The sequence below is a fragment of the Culex quinquefasciatus genome, chromosome 3, assembly GCF_015732765.1.
Source record: "Culex quinquefasciatus strain JHB chromosome 3, VPISU_Cqui_1.0_pri_paternal, whole genome shotgun sequence".
NCBI lineage: Eukaryota > Metazoa > Arthropoda > Insecta > Diptera > Culicidae > Culex > Culex quinquefasciatus.
Genome location: NC_051863.1, coordinates 183,939,810 through 183,955,196, shown reverse-complemented (window position 1 = coordinate 183,955,196; position 15,387 = coordinate 183,939,810). Strand labels below are relative to the sequence as shown.

The 15,387-nt window shown below is 33.9% G+C and overlaps 1 protein-coding gene across 10 annotated transcripts in view; it reads right to left on the bottom strand.

Annotated features, from left to right (window-relative positions):
- The window catches only part of LOC6041261 (protein alan shepard), a 340,069-nt gene that overhangs the window by 315,619 nt on the left and 9,063 nt on the right, over window positions 1–15,387 (bottom strand). For all 10 annotated transcript variants that reach the window (XM_038261535.1, XM_038261536.1, XM_038261531.1 and 7 more), the window contains exon 3: window positions 11,562–11,664. In XM_038261535.1, the coding sequence (XP_038117463.1) occupies window positions 11,562–11,648 (87 nt within the window). In that variant the 5' untranslated portion in view covers window positions 11,649–11,664. The remainder of the gene's footprint in view (window positions 1–11,561; window positions 11,665–15,387) is intronic.

Here is a 15,387-nt window from a genome sequence, read left to right as displayed (position 1 = left end):
TGGTTATTTTTAACCGAAATTTAACCAATTTCTTTCATCCGTTAATAACTATACGAAAACTATTTCATTACACTACTTTTCTCAAGTTGATTTTATGCAAAATCTTCCAATCTTTCGAATGAAAATGGTTGCGTAATGATAAGTGGTTGCGAACACGGTCAAAATTCAAAATTAAGAGTAAGTTTCTCAAAAACCCTTAAAATTACCCTTGAAAAAATATTTTTTGAAATGTTTTTCAAAGTGCGATAAAAAGCCCTCGCGATTACCTTTCCAACGATATATAACTTTTTGATGTTTGGTAATGTATTTTGGGAGATATCATTTCTCCAAATTAGGGCATTTTTTCGAAAAAATCCATAGTTCAATACAAGTTTTTATTTACAGGTGGCTAACGGCTGACATTTTCAATGGTTCGAAGGTTGTTTTAATGGTTTTTTGGTGCGCTGAATCGAATGAGAACATTGCCGTAACGATTTGAGAACATGTGCATCTAGTGGGACGGTTTCAGCGAGAATTGCTCAGATGCGTCAAAGGGCCAATTTACATTATCATTCAAAATGGGTCCGCGGGCCACAAAAAATCACCTCGCTGGCCACGTTTGGCCCGCGGGCCATACTTTGGTCAACCCTGAATTAATTGCGTTGCCTGCAAAAATTCCTCATACACACAAAAAAATATTTCCGAATGTTACATCATTTATGATGTAACACTTTTGCACGTCAATAAACATTTAAATTTAAATGCAATTTGATGTAAATTTGCAACAAATTATACGTAAAAACATGATTTTACGTGTGATTCAACCGTTTACGTCGAATCTCAAGTTTACATCAACTGAGTTTACATAAGATTCATTTTTTCCGTGTCGAGTAAATTCACATATTTTTTTCTGTGTACCGAACATACCAAAATTGTAAGAATTGATATTTTTTCTCCACTAAAATTTTCAAAAAATATTTCTGAATGTTACATCATAATTAACACACTTGCACGTCATTTTACGTTTAAATATAAATGCAACTTGATGTAAATTTGCAACAAATTATACGTAAAGCATGATTTTACGTGTGATTCAACCGTCTAGTCGAATCTCAAGTTTTCAATAACTGAGTTCCCTTGTGATTCATCTCTTCCGTGTCGAGTAAATTCACACTTTTTTCCTGTTGTATTGAGGTTCTAAAAATTCCTTTTAAAAAAAAGTTCCCGAAATTATCTTGAATTGCAGAATCCAATTTGCTTTTAAAGACAATATTGGACTTTTTCAACGCCACTGCGTCTGCTGCACTCGCCCCAAAACCACGAACAGTGTTATCCCCAACACTTGGCAGCCCGACCCGCAGCAGCAGCAGCGGGCGATATCTCGCCGGGCCAAAAGTTAGAAGTGGTTCTCAACATTCTTGCACACAATTTGCTGCTCAACTAGTTGGAAGTAATTTCTGCACACTTTCACCCTGGTGTGCGGCGCTCCAAAAGGGACAGGGCCCAGGCACTCTGGCAACTCCACTGCTGGAAAAAAATAGCAAGGAAGAGTTTTTTTTCGTGTTGTCCGGATTGAGGATCCAATTCTCAAAGTATCCCCAGGATTTCTGGACCATGCTTTTCTTTGTCAAGATTCAAGGGTCAGAAAGCCAAAACTTATCAATAAAATCTCTTGTTGAACCATGTTACGAATCAGTGACGACATTCTCATCACTGGTATTCGGAAAGGATCCCGCAGATCTACGATCCGGACGTGGAGCCAAAGCAAAACCAAAGCCCTCTGTGCTGTCATAAATGAATATTTGCCGAACAATTGTGTGTGTGTGTGTGTGTTTTTATGACGAGTGTGTTTGCTCAACGAGAAAGACAAGCGGCACCGCACCTTTTCGGTCGAATTGTTTTCCATTGCCACTTCGCTACTGCTCTTCTAAACTGCTCGACTAGAAGCTTTTTGAGGTTATGTTCATTCATTGGCGGGCTTGTTGAGCTTGCGAGGGTGGCGCCGGCGGTGTGGAGCTTTCAGTTCGGTTGTTTGATTATAAAACCTTCGTGTTGCCACCCTATTATGCTCCTGAACCTCCTCCTGATGGGCTGGTAGTGTTGTGATAAAGCTATAATTGAAACGTCATGAGTGCGTCGCCACTAACTATAGGATGCGAGGTGTGAATCTGATGAAATATTTAAAGCTCAAAACGGTGGAATAATTTAACAGCTGGCTGTTTGCACTTGGTAATATTTACATGGTTGTGCACTGGTTATGTGGTCTACGTGTCAACGCCAGTTAAATGCTCATGAGTGTCCTATGTGATGGGCGGTCCTTGATCTAAATTGCATCAGTAATTATGGAAATCGCGGATTAATTATGCCATCATAGCGGAAGGGGATACCACATTACGTAAATAAATAGGCTTTTTTGTCACGCGATACGTAAACCGTTTAATGTAATGGCATAGCGACACCAGATTAGAAAATCACCGATAAATTATCCCTAAAAACATGAACACAAAAAAACCTATATTAATTGCCAAACTATGTGAGGGCCTTTCTTATGACCAAAGATGCCATTTTGTGTCATTGGTTCACCCACACAAGGGTCCATATAATTTTCGCAGCTGAACAATTCTCTGAGATTTCGGTCATTCGATTTGTTCTGTATTTTTTAATCCGGCTGAAACTTTTTTGGTGCCTTCGGTATGCCCAAAGAAGCCATTTTGCATCATTAGTTTGTCCATATAATTTTCCATACAAATTTGGCAGCTGTCCATACAAAAATGATGTATGAAAATTCAAAAATCTGTATCTTTTGAAGGAATTTTTTGATCGATTTGGTGTCTTCGGCAAAGTTGTAGGTATGGATATGGACTACACTGAAAAAAATGATACACGGTAAAAAAAAAATTGGTGATTTTTCATTTCACTTTTTGTCACTTAAACTTGATTTGCAAAAAATCACTATTTTTAATTTTTTTATTTTTATATAGTTTTAGAGGACATAAAATTCGGACTTTGTTGATACGACCCTTAGTTGCTGAGGTATTGCCATGCAAAGGTTTAAAAACAAGAAAATTGATGTTTTCTAAGTCTCACCCAAACAACCCACCTTTTTCTTATGTCGATATCTCAGTAACTAATGGTCAGATTTAGAATGTTAAAATATGAAACATTCATGAAATTTTCCGATCTGTTCGAAAAAAATATTTTTAATAATTTTAAATCAAGACTAACATTTCAAAAATACCAAACATTCAATATTACGCCCTTTTGATGCGTTAGTAAGTATTGATTAGGACTATTCAAAAGAAAAAAATGGCACAAAGAAAAAAATATTAAAATTTGGACTGGTTCATTTAATTTATTATTTTTCGATATGTTTAAGGGTAAAATAAAGCCACTTTTAAAGCCATAGAGAATTAAGGACAAAATTTTGGAACAAATTATGACTTTTGGAAAAAAAAAATGTTCAAAAAAAACCGTACTCGACCGCTTTAAACAAAACATTTTTTGAAGATTGGGAAATTTCACAAATTTTAAGCTAAAAAAAAGCAAGGCAATCCACTTTAACGACCCCCGGGTCTTTTGTAGGCTCTGTTGCAAGTTTCTGCTCATTTCTAGGCGTCCGAAGGTTATGTGTGGTAAGTCACCCAAAACCTCTGTTACGCAAATGGACCGACGTTTTACTTCCCCATCCGATAGAAGGCCAGGAGGATAGGGCGGGAATCGAACCCACGCCCCAGCATTGCAACTTAGGGATTGGCAGCCGAAGCCGCTAACCACCGCGCCTCGAGGCCGAGGCGAAATTTTAAGCTACGTTTTGCAACTAAATGTCCAAATTTGAAAGAACAGAAACGAAAATTAAAAAAAGTTTTCCAGTTAACTCGAAATGGACAAAAATTTGCAAATTTATTTAAATAAAAAATCAAAAATACATCAAAAAGCTACAAATTTAGAACTATACAATTTATCAAAACAAATTTTAGTGTACTTTAACCCTCTAATGCCCAAATTATATTCGATTTTTTAAAATTTTCTCGTGTTCCGGAAGTTCTTTATCATAAAGTGTTTTTTTTCTCATTTATAAGTAGTTTAATTTGCATTTATTATCATTAGCTTATGTTTGTTTTTGATGGTATTTTTCATATCTTACCATTTCCTATCATTATCTTTTGCCTATTTCGTTTTTTAAATGTTTTTAGAGCCACTTTTTTATTTACTATACAATAATACCATTACCATTTATATTGTTAAAAAATAGTCTAGGACAGTACAAAAATTACTGCATACTTGTTTTTACATAAAAAATGACATTTTTAAAAACATTGTCAAAGTCACATTAAACAAGTCCCACATCCAACCCTAAAATTTTCTGAAATTTTAAGAGTTCTTCTTGCCAATGCTTCTTAAAGAGCAGAAATTGGTTTAAAAAAAATGATTTTTGACGAATTTTTAGGAACGGGATTGGGTTGTAGAGGGTTAAGAAAATTGGAAAATTCAATCTTACAATAAAATTGTAGTGATTTTGTTTTTCGGCTGCATCCCCATTTTTGCTTTTTTTTAAAAAATGGTCGCTTTTGAAAATTTTCCCAGTTTTTCAAGAGATGCTTGCTTGGTTAGTCAGTTATTTATGAAACTGTTTCCAGGATCACAACTGTAATTATGCCTTAAACTATTTATGATAACCTTTGCATCAAACTTTGTAAATAAGAAACATATCAATTTTTTCTATAAACGACTATTTTAATGGAGCAATTCTCTACGAAATCGGACTTTTTTTAGAATTTTAATTTTTGTATTTTTTAAACCGACTGAAAATTTTGTGGTGCCTTCGGTATGCCCAAAGAAGCCATTTTGCATCATTATTTTGTCCATATAATTTTCCATACAAATTTGGCAGCTGTCCATACCAAAATGATGTATGAAAATTCAAAAATCTGTATCTTTTGAAGGAATTTTTTGATCGATTTGGTGTCTTCGGCAAAGTTGTAGGTATGGAAATGAACTACACTGGAAAAAAAGATACACGGTAAAATATTTTTGGTGATTTCTTATTTAACTTTTTGTCACTAAAACTTGATTTGCAAAAAACATTATTATTTATATATGTTTTAGAGGACATAAAATGCCAACTTTTCAGAAATTTCTAGGTTGTGCAAAAAATCTTTGACCAAGTAATGAATTTTTTTATTAATACTGATTTTTTCAAAAAATCGAAATATCGGTCGCAAAAATTTTTCAACTTCATTTTTCGATGTAAAATCAAATTTGCAATCGAAAAGTACTTTTTTGCAATTCCGTCGTGAAACTACTTACTTTTCCTGTCATTCTTGAACGACGATATAGCCTACTTTTCTGTACCAAAAATAACAGAATCGAATAGCAACACTTTTCAAAATAAATGCTGAAAAGTTCTACTTTTCAGCACTCAAATTGGTGCTGAAAAGTTGAACTATACAGCACTTGTTTCGAAAAGTAACACTTTTCAACATTTTTTTGATTTAAACGATTTATTGACAAAAAAAAAGAAAATATGACATACAATTTCACTCAGTGTGTGTTTTTTGGAATTGCAAAAAATGTTTTATGGAACTCATTGCAAAACTTGATTTTTTCAGCACTCTTCGTATTTATCCAACTCGGTGAACCTCGTTGGATAAATGTACGACTCGTGCTGAAAAAATCATCTTTTTGCAACTTGTTGCATAAACTACTATAGTGAAATGTTGATAAAGTGCACCGTTTTCAAGTTAAAGCTTTTTTAAGTAACTTTTTTGAAAAGCTGAGAAAATTCTCTATATTTTGCGATTTTGAGCTTTGTTGATACGACCCTTAGTTGCTGAGATATTGCCATGCAAAGGTTTAAAATCATGTAAATTGATATTTTCCAAGTCTCGCCCAAACAACCCATCATTTTCTAACGTAGATATCTCTGCAACTAAAATTCGTGAAATTTTCCGATCTTTTCGAAAAAAAAATTTCGAAATTTTTAAACCAAGACTAGCATTTTAAAAGGGCGTAATATTGAATATTTAGCCCTTTTGAAATGTTATTCTTTATTAAAAAAAATAAAATATTGTTTTCGAAAAGATCGGAAATGATGACAAAAAAAACTTCCATAGTTTCGTCTACAACATGATAGAGCGGTTTTAATTCCGCCATTCTGCCAAATGCAACTATGTTGTGTGGGTGGTCGTATGTGCGAGTTTGTGCACAGTGAACTAAATATTATACGAGTACTTAAAGTTCGGGCCAAAAATTTCAACTTCATTTTGAATTGAAAAAAATGTCATAATATTTTTTTCTAATTACATCGAAAACGAACGTATAATTTGGTCTCATATTCAAAAAAAATCAAGGAACCCATTCCCACGCAGCTGTTACTCGGCTGCCACTGCAGGACACTCGTAGAGCGCTCCAAACAGAATAAAAGAGACAGTGAAAGATCCTTTTTTGATGGGGATGGAACACGGAAATGTACGAAATTATTTTATTGGTGTGTAATAAAGCACCGAGCGCGCTCACGAGAGGAAAGTAAATATTTTTGAACTAACATCCGCTGCACAGCCCCAAAAACCAGCTCAAATGTTGTGGAACCTCCCACCCGTTGGTAAACGGGTTTTCGTCGACTTTCGCAAACGCAACCACCCACGGCTGGGATGGCTCGACGCAGGGTGGTGGAGGATAAGAAGGACCAGGTTCCATCATAGTTTGCTTTAAATGCCACCGAAGTTTGTCTTGGATGCGACAGGGTGTCGACTTTGGATATTCAATTTGTAAATTTCGCGAACTAAAAAAGGAAACCCTTAACAAAATTGTAACATTAGCCTGTCCCATTTTGAGGTCATGTCGAGGAATTTCAGGTGCTCACTTCTTAAATGATAGATTATGATGTTAGGAACAATGTTTTCTTAGACAAGAAAAAATAATAAAATACTTTCTCGCACCCCCTAGTCGATTTACTGAAAAAAGTCACTTTTTTGAACAAATTTTCTAAAATCGCTTGGAATCAATACAAAAACTGTTTCGATCAGGTGTGTATTATCTTCAAACGATAGGTTTTTGTCCATAGATTAAGATGCACTATCAATATTGGACCAAAATTTAAGTTTTTGGACTTTCCCAGGCGGATTTGTGTCGAAAAAATCGCATTTTTTAGAAACTTTTTTCAGAAATGTTCATTTAATTTAGGGTAGCCTATTTTTCCCAGTGAAACCAATACATGCAGCTTGTAGGAAATTTCATGGCGAACATTTTTCCCTCTGAGAAAATGCAATTTCGACACTCCAGAGCCGAGATATTTGAGTTTTAGTGAAGAAAAAAGTGCCAATTTTCAAAATTTCTCAGAATTCAGAAGCAAGGCCTACTAATTACACGATGTAGCAAGCATATGTCTTAAAGGTCAGGGTATGCTTTTTATAGTAATTTTGGCCGCTGAATCCGAATCTGAAATCAAATTTCGTGTAAACAGTGATGTTTTGGAGCTACACCCTTTTGAAATGTTATTTGCGTGTTTAAGAGGCAGTTGTTGTAAATATTGCCCGGTTTGTTCTAGAGGTCGTATCGAGGTGCTCCGATTTGGATGAAACTTTCAGCGTTTGTTTATCTATACATGAGATGAACTCATGCCAAATGCCCTCTACGACAAAGGGAAGTGGGGTAAAACGGGCATTGAAGTTTGAATTTTCCGAGGATTTCGAATATGACAAAAGGGAGACTAAAAAGTGCCGCTATGGATGCCTACAGGACAATAACTAACGTTGTAAAATGTTTGTTATTGAAAAATCGAAAAACTATGCGAAAAACTGCGATTGGCCAAAAAGTTATTACCGTAGGCTTATAGTCCATGAAATTCCCTAACTTGGTGTTGCTGGCTGTTGCAAAAAGATATTGAGGTTTAAAAAAAACAATTTTTAACAGTAATTTGCAAAAGCTATGAGAAAAAGTTAAACCAATCCTGGATGTCTATGGCTCATTTTGAAGTGCTTCAAATGTCTTTTCGAATGCATCTAAGAGAGTTGGAATTGATGAAGTTTTACTAAAATTCGAGCAATTTTAAGATTTTTATATTTTTGGACCTCAAACTTCAATGCCCGTTTTACCCCACTTCCCTTTGTTGTAGAGGGCTCATATTTGGCATGAGTTCATCTCATGTATAGACAAACAAACGCTGAAAGTTTCATCCAAATCGGAGCACCTCGATACGACCTCTAGAACAAACCGAGCAATATTTACAAAACTGCCTCTTAAACACGCAAATAGCATTCCAAAAGGGTGTAGCTCCAAAACATCACTGTTTACACGAAATTTGATTTCAGATTCGGATTCAGCGGCCAAAATTACTATAAAAAGCATACCCTGACCTTTGAGACATATGCTTGCTACATCGTGTAATTAGTAGGCCTTGCTTCTGAATTCTGAGAAATTTTGAAAATTGGCACTTTTTCTTCACTAAAACTCAAATATCTCGGCTCTGGAGTGTCGAAATTGCATTTTCTCAGAGGGAAAAATGTTCGCCATGAAATTTCCTACAAGCTGCATGTATTGGTTTCACTGGGAAAATAGGCTACCCTAAATTAAATGAACATTTCTGAAAAAGTTTCTAAAAATGCGATTTTTTCGACACAAATCCGCCTGGGAAAGTCCAAAACTTAAATTTTGGTCCAATATTGATAGTGCATCTTAATCTATGGACAAAAACCTATCGTTTGAAGATAATACACACCTGATCGAAACAGTTTTTGTATTGATTCCAAGCGATTTTAGAAAATTTGTTCAAAAAAGTGACTTTTTTCAGTAAATCGACTAGGGGGTGCGAGAAAGTATTTTATTATTTTTTCTTGTCTAAGAAAACATTGTTCCTAACATCATAATCTATCATTTAAGAAGTGAGCACCTGAAATTCCTCGACATGACCTCAAAATGGGACAGGCTATTGTAACATGTATAAAAAATGTTCTAAAAAAGACGATGGCAATGTCAAATCTTATATCTTATATGAGCTCAGTGTAAAATTTAAGCAACGAGTTTTCCATACATGAGCAGTTCTCTAGGATTTCGGTCATTCGATTTTTTTTGTATTTTTTAATCCGACTGAAACTTTTTTGGTGCCTTCGGTATGCCCAAAGAAGCCATTTTGCATCATTAGTTTGTCCATATAATTTTCCATACAAATTCGGCAGCTGTCCATACAAAAATGATGTATGAAAATTCAAAAATCTGTATCTTTTGAAGGAATTTTTGATCGATTTGGTGTCTTCGGCAAAGTTGTAGGTATGGATACGGACTACACTGGAAAAATAATACACGGTAAAAAAATTTGGTGATTTTTTATTTAACTTTTATCACTAAAACTTGATTTACAAAAAACACTATTTTTAATTTTTTTATTTTTGATATGTTTTAGAAGGCATAAAATGCCAACTTTTCAGAAATTTCAGGTTGTGCAAAAATCACTGACCGAGTTATGAATTTTTAATCAATACTGATTTTTTCAAAAAATCGAAATTTTGGTCGTAAAAATTTTTCAACTTCATTTTTCGATGTAAAATCAAATTTGCAATCAAAAAGTACTTTAGTGAAATTTTGATAAAGTGCACCGTTTTCAAGTTATAGCCATATTTAAGTGACTTTTTGAAAATAGTCGCAGTTTTTCATTTTTAAATTAGTGCACATGTTTGCCCAGTTTTGAAAAAATATTTTGAAAAGCTGAGAAAATTCTCTATATTTTGCTTATTTGGACTTTGTTGATACGACCTTTAGTTGCTGAGATATTGCAATGCAAAGGTTTAAAAACAGGAAAATTGATGTTTTCTAAGTTTCACCCAAACAACCCACCATTTTCTATCGTCAATATCTCAGCAACTAATGGTCTGATTTTCAATGTTAATATATGAAACATTTGTGAAATTTTCCGATCTCTTCGAAAAAATATTTTGGAATTTTCAAATCAAGACTAACATTTCACAAAGGCCAAACATTCAATATTACGCCCTTTTAAAATGTTTGTCTTGATTTGAAAATTCCAAAATATTTTTTCGAAAAGATCGAAAAATTTCACAATTGTTTCATATATTAACATTGAAAATCGGACCATTAGTTGCTGAGATATTGACGATAGAAAATGGTGGGTTGTTTGGGTGAAACTTAGAAAACATCAATTTTCCTGTTTTTAAACCTTTGCATTGCAATATCTCAGCAACTAAAGGTCGTATCAACATAGTCCGAATAAGCAAAATATAGAGAATTTTCTCAGCTTTTCAAAAATATTTTTTTCAAAACTGGGCAAACATGTGCACTAATTTAAAAAAATGAAAAACTGCGACTATTTTCAAAAAAGTCACTTAAATATGGCTATAACTTGAAAACGGTGCACTTTATCAAAATTTTAGTAAAGTACTTTTGATTGCAAATTTGATTTTACATCGAAAAATGAAGTTGAAAAATTTTACGACCAAAATTTCGATTTTTGAAAAATCAGTATTGATTAAAAATTCATAACTCGGTCAGTGATTTTTGCACAACCTGAAATTTCTGAAAAGTTGGCATTTTATGTCTTCTAAAACATATCAAAAATAAAAAATTAAAAATAGTGTTTTTTTGTAAATCAAGTTTTAGTGATAAAAGTTAAATAAAAAATCACCAAATTTTTTTACCGTGTATTATTTTTTCCAGTGTAGTCCGTATCCATACCTACAACTTTGCCGAAGACACCAAATCGATCAAAAATTCCTTCAAAAGATACAGATTTTTGAATTTTCATACATCATTTTTGTATGGACAGCTGCCGAATTTGTATGGAAAATTATATGGACAAACTAATGATGCAAAATGGCTTCTTTGGGCATACCGAAGGCACCAAAAAAGTTTCAGCCGGATTAAAAAATACAAAAATTAAAATTGAAGAAAAAAGACCGATTTCGTAGAGAATTGCTCACATGTTATAATTTCTTGATTAAGTAGCCACCATGTCCACATAGAAATACCTCTTCCGAGCATTCCAAACGAGGGCGTACGCGGTGCGAACGGGGGGACGGCCCGTTCGCCAAACACTTTGTACAATTTATTCTATTCGGTAAAATATTCAGCTTCATCCAAAAGCCGCCGCCGCCGCCAACGCGCAGCAACGCAACATTTTCGGAAGCTGGAATATTTCCGGAATCAGGCCCCGGTGTCGGCGGCCTCTCAGGGAAAGGGAAGCAAGGGGTGGTGAGTATGATATTGTTGTTGCAAATAAATGTAACATGCAACAAACAGGGTGGAATTCCTGGCTCCCTCCTTTCCTGCTGCTGGAAGCCTCAGGGAGAGTAAATATTGTGCAAACTTTCGACACGAGATTTACTCAAATACCACGCAAATTTTGCCGGTGGCTAAACTATGACTGCATTATCTCCAACTGCACAGATCAGTCGGACGGCGATAAAGTTGGAGATTTACACTTTTTGAAAGAGTAATCGTGTTGAAAGAGGGTTCAACCGCTGGCAAATACAGGAAATGGTTAACTATTCAGAATTTAACGAAATTGGCTCAACTTCACGTTACCAGAATTAACCCGAAATTCTTTAATATTATTTTTTAAATAGGGTACTCACATTAGAAAAGACCTGATGTCTCGGCGGCATCTGGGGGCGCATCCCGGCCGGTGGAGGCGGAGCTGGGCTGTAACGTGGTTGCTGCATGGGGAGCTGGCGCTTTCTGCAAATAATAGGACACACGCAAAGGAAAGCACGTAAGATTACACTGAATGATGATAAAACAACAAGAGTACAATAACAAAAAAAAAAACGACAACAACCAGGTACTAGTACTAGTTAATAATTAATGCGCCCAGTATGCTAGACTTGGCTTTTGTTTACAAACTAGACGCTCACCCGGGTTGTTCGGGAAGGTCCTTCCTTTGATAAATGACAATTTTATTCAGAAAAGTTGTCGAGAGCAACCAGAAAGATAAAACGAACAGTAGTGCGAGGAAGAGGAAGCAAGTTCACAGATAAAAAGTCTGGAAAGATTATAAAACAGAAATATTAAAGGCTAACTTTTTTTGCAAAATGAGATGAGCAAATTATGAGATTTGTTTATTGTTATTTAGCTTAAATTTTGACCAAAAAATCTTAATCCATTTTTGGCAACTGTCCATACAAAAGTGTAGTGATAATATTCAAAAATTGGTATCTTGGAAATAGTTCTTCTAAATCTAAATAATTTCAAAAACTGAAAATTACCTTTTTTAAATTTGTGTTTCATTATTTTTAATAAAAGCAATGGCTCTAAAACAATTTTTTTGAAAGTTTGCTTTCTTTTGAACATCAGCTGGTTTGTTTTATTTTTATATTTGTAAAAAAGATTATTTTTCAGAGATATTTTTCATTTTATCAACTATGAACTAGGTTAGATACAATTTTTGTTTATGCGTTTTTTATGCTATAAACCTTTTAAAAGAGCTGTTCTTTTACAAAATATAAGAGCAATCCTCTACAAAACCGGTCGATTTCGACCATTTTTATTTTTTGTATTTTTTGATTTGGCTCAAACTTTGTGGGGGCCTTCCCTATGACCAAAGAAGCCATTTTGCATCATTAGTTTGTCCATATAAATTTCCATACAAATTTGGCAGCTGTTCATACAAAAATGGTACGTATATATTCGAAAATCTGTAACTTTTGAAGGAATTTTTTGATCAATTTGGTGTCTTCGGCAAAGTTAATACCTACAACTACCTACCTACAAAGTATTTTTTTCGAAAAGTTCGGAAAATTTCACGAATGTTTCTTGCATTAACATTGATAATCGGACCATTAGTTGCTGAGATATCGTAATTAGAAAATGGTGGGTTATTTTGGTGAGATGAAAACTTCAATTTTCGTGTTTCTTTTTTTTTTATTTAAGCGGCTCTATCTCAGAAACCCGAGGTCCAATCTTCAATGTCTCTTAGACAATTTTATAGCAAATTTTCTGAACTTTTAAAAAAAAATATTTTTAGAAATGGTCACTCATGGTCATTATTTTTAAAAATCGAAAAACTGCAAATATTTCGCTGAAATCAAACTTTCGGTGGCTATATCTTGAAAACGGGGCCCTTTAGCGAAAAATCTGTAAAGTAATTTTTGATTGCAACTTCAATTTTGCATAAAAAAATGAGGTCAAAAAAATTTTATGTATGAAATTTCGATTTTTCCAAAAATCATCAGTTTTTCAAAAAATTATAACTCGGCGGCAGATTTTTTGACCATGTTTCTCTATAGCTCAAAAGTTGCGGATTTTTGTCCCCTAAAACATATAAAAAAATCTCGAAAATCAAAAAATACGTATTTTGGGAATTTGAGTTTTTGTGAAAAAAAAAGTTAATAAAAAAATCGGAAATTTTTTTTTCCGTGTACCTATTTTTTTCAAAATAGTCCTTAACAATACCTACAAATTTGCCGAAGACACCAAATTGATCAAAAAATTCCTTCAAAAGTTACAGATTTTCGAATATATACGTACCATTTTTGTATGAACAGCTGCCAAATTTGTATGGAAATTTATATGGACAAACTAATGATGCAAAATGGCTTCTTTGGTCATAGGGAAGGCCCCCACAAAGTTTGAGCCAAATCAAAAAATACAAATAAAATCCATTTCCGGTTTTGGTAGAGAATTGCTCATAAGGGTTTTCGAAAAAAAAACAGATGAGCTTGTTTTTCACCCTTTGAGGCCAGGATTTTTTTTAAATATTGCTTTAGTTAACGATGGGAAAATGATTCTTATGCCCATAAGAAAATTATAGGCTAGTTTTGGAAAATTTAGATTTTTGGTTAATATAGGGGAAATATGCCCATTTTAAGCCTAATAAGCGGTCGTGTTTGAATGATGCTGGATAATCTGGATTGTTCCTTGAAATTCACTAAAACCAAGTAAACCAACGAGTAGAGCAACTTTTTGTGAACATTTCTGTTTATTTTCACTTTTATTAAAAGTTATGCTATTCCTTTTACAAGCATTTAAAAAAAATATTGCAAAAATACATTCTAATCAGTCGAGTGCATTGGGCCACGCCCATTTTTCTATTTTCAGCTTAGTTTTTTTTTCTTCCTGCGCTCTTTTGGGTCTGCTTAGTGCTGCCAAAATTGATGAAATTTTAAGCGAACACTCACGAAATGTGGCATTTATAGCGAAAGTTTCCTGGCAGCACTGGCTCACTCCAACAGGCGCTGCACCAGCATGTTGGTGGTGTTGGTGGCCACCCTTTGTTCTTTATTTGCCTTCGTCTCTCGCTCGGTTTTCTTCAGACTTCGATTGGAATCGGTATTCAAAATTCAAACGTCAGAAGACTTAGCGCGTTTGTTTTTTTTTATGGTGCTTGCTAATTATTTACATTTTTCGGGATTATTTTTCAAGTGAGTGACTAGGTAATGGTCAAAAGAACATGTTGCCGGTAGTTGGAAGCAATTTTATATCTTAAGCGCTTTGACAACGTTAGCGCAAGTGAAAAGATATTGATGGCGACTTTCATTAAGCAGTTAAACTCTGATCTTGCGTGTGTGTGCCACCAAAAAGATGAGAAATGGTCTCGCAAAATAGAAATTATGATCAAAAGTGCATTTAATTTAATCTATTTGGCCAGTAAATGGCATAAATTTGCGTGCTTACTCAAGGCGGTGCTGTTGCTGGTAAGTTTATAGCCTAAATAGTATTTTTGGAGCTTTAATCGAGCATCAAACTCTCCATATGACGAAGATAGGTGTTTGATTAGAAAGGGTATATTTCCCTTATGTCCCATCAAACCTAAAAAGTTTAAACGGGTTTTGAAAAAAAAATCTGTTAGTTTTTTCAACCCCTTTCCTTTCAAACATCTTAAAATTGATATATCTGAATAAATTTAAGATTCTACATTAACATTATTAAACGCCATCGGGCATGAAAGGGTTAAAACATAAAAAGTTAATTGAAGTAAATTGCAACGAAAATTCAAAACTTTTTAAATTAGTTCCAGCAGTCGTTTTATTTTCAGACAACTCAACCATACAGAGTACAACAAATTTTAAACTACTTATTTTTTCTTGCATAAAAAATATACTTATTTCCTGTGTAAATATAGAGTTTTTTTAAAGTCCTATAAGCTATTGTGTTTAATATTTTTATAGAACCTTTAAAAAAACCCTGGAATTATTTCTAAATTATTCCAATGATTTTTAAGATAACAAAAAGCTTTCAGCAAAACATTAGATTCAGTTAAAAGGACAGAAAAAATAATGGTTTTATTACACCTGAGAATGATGACACATTTTATTGTAAAAAAATGTGTAATTTTACATCAGAAACTGGAAAATTTTTTAAGCAATTTCTGATAACTTTCATACATTTTTAGGTAGAATTACTCAAAAAAAATCAACCAGCCAAATTTTCAACCTTTCAAAATTAAAAGTAACGACTCGTTGG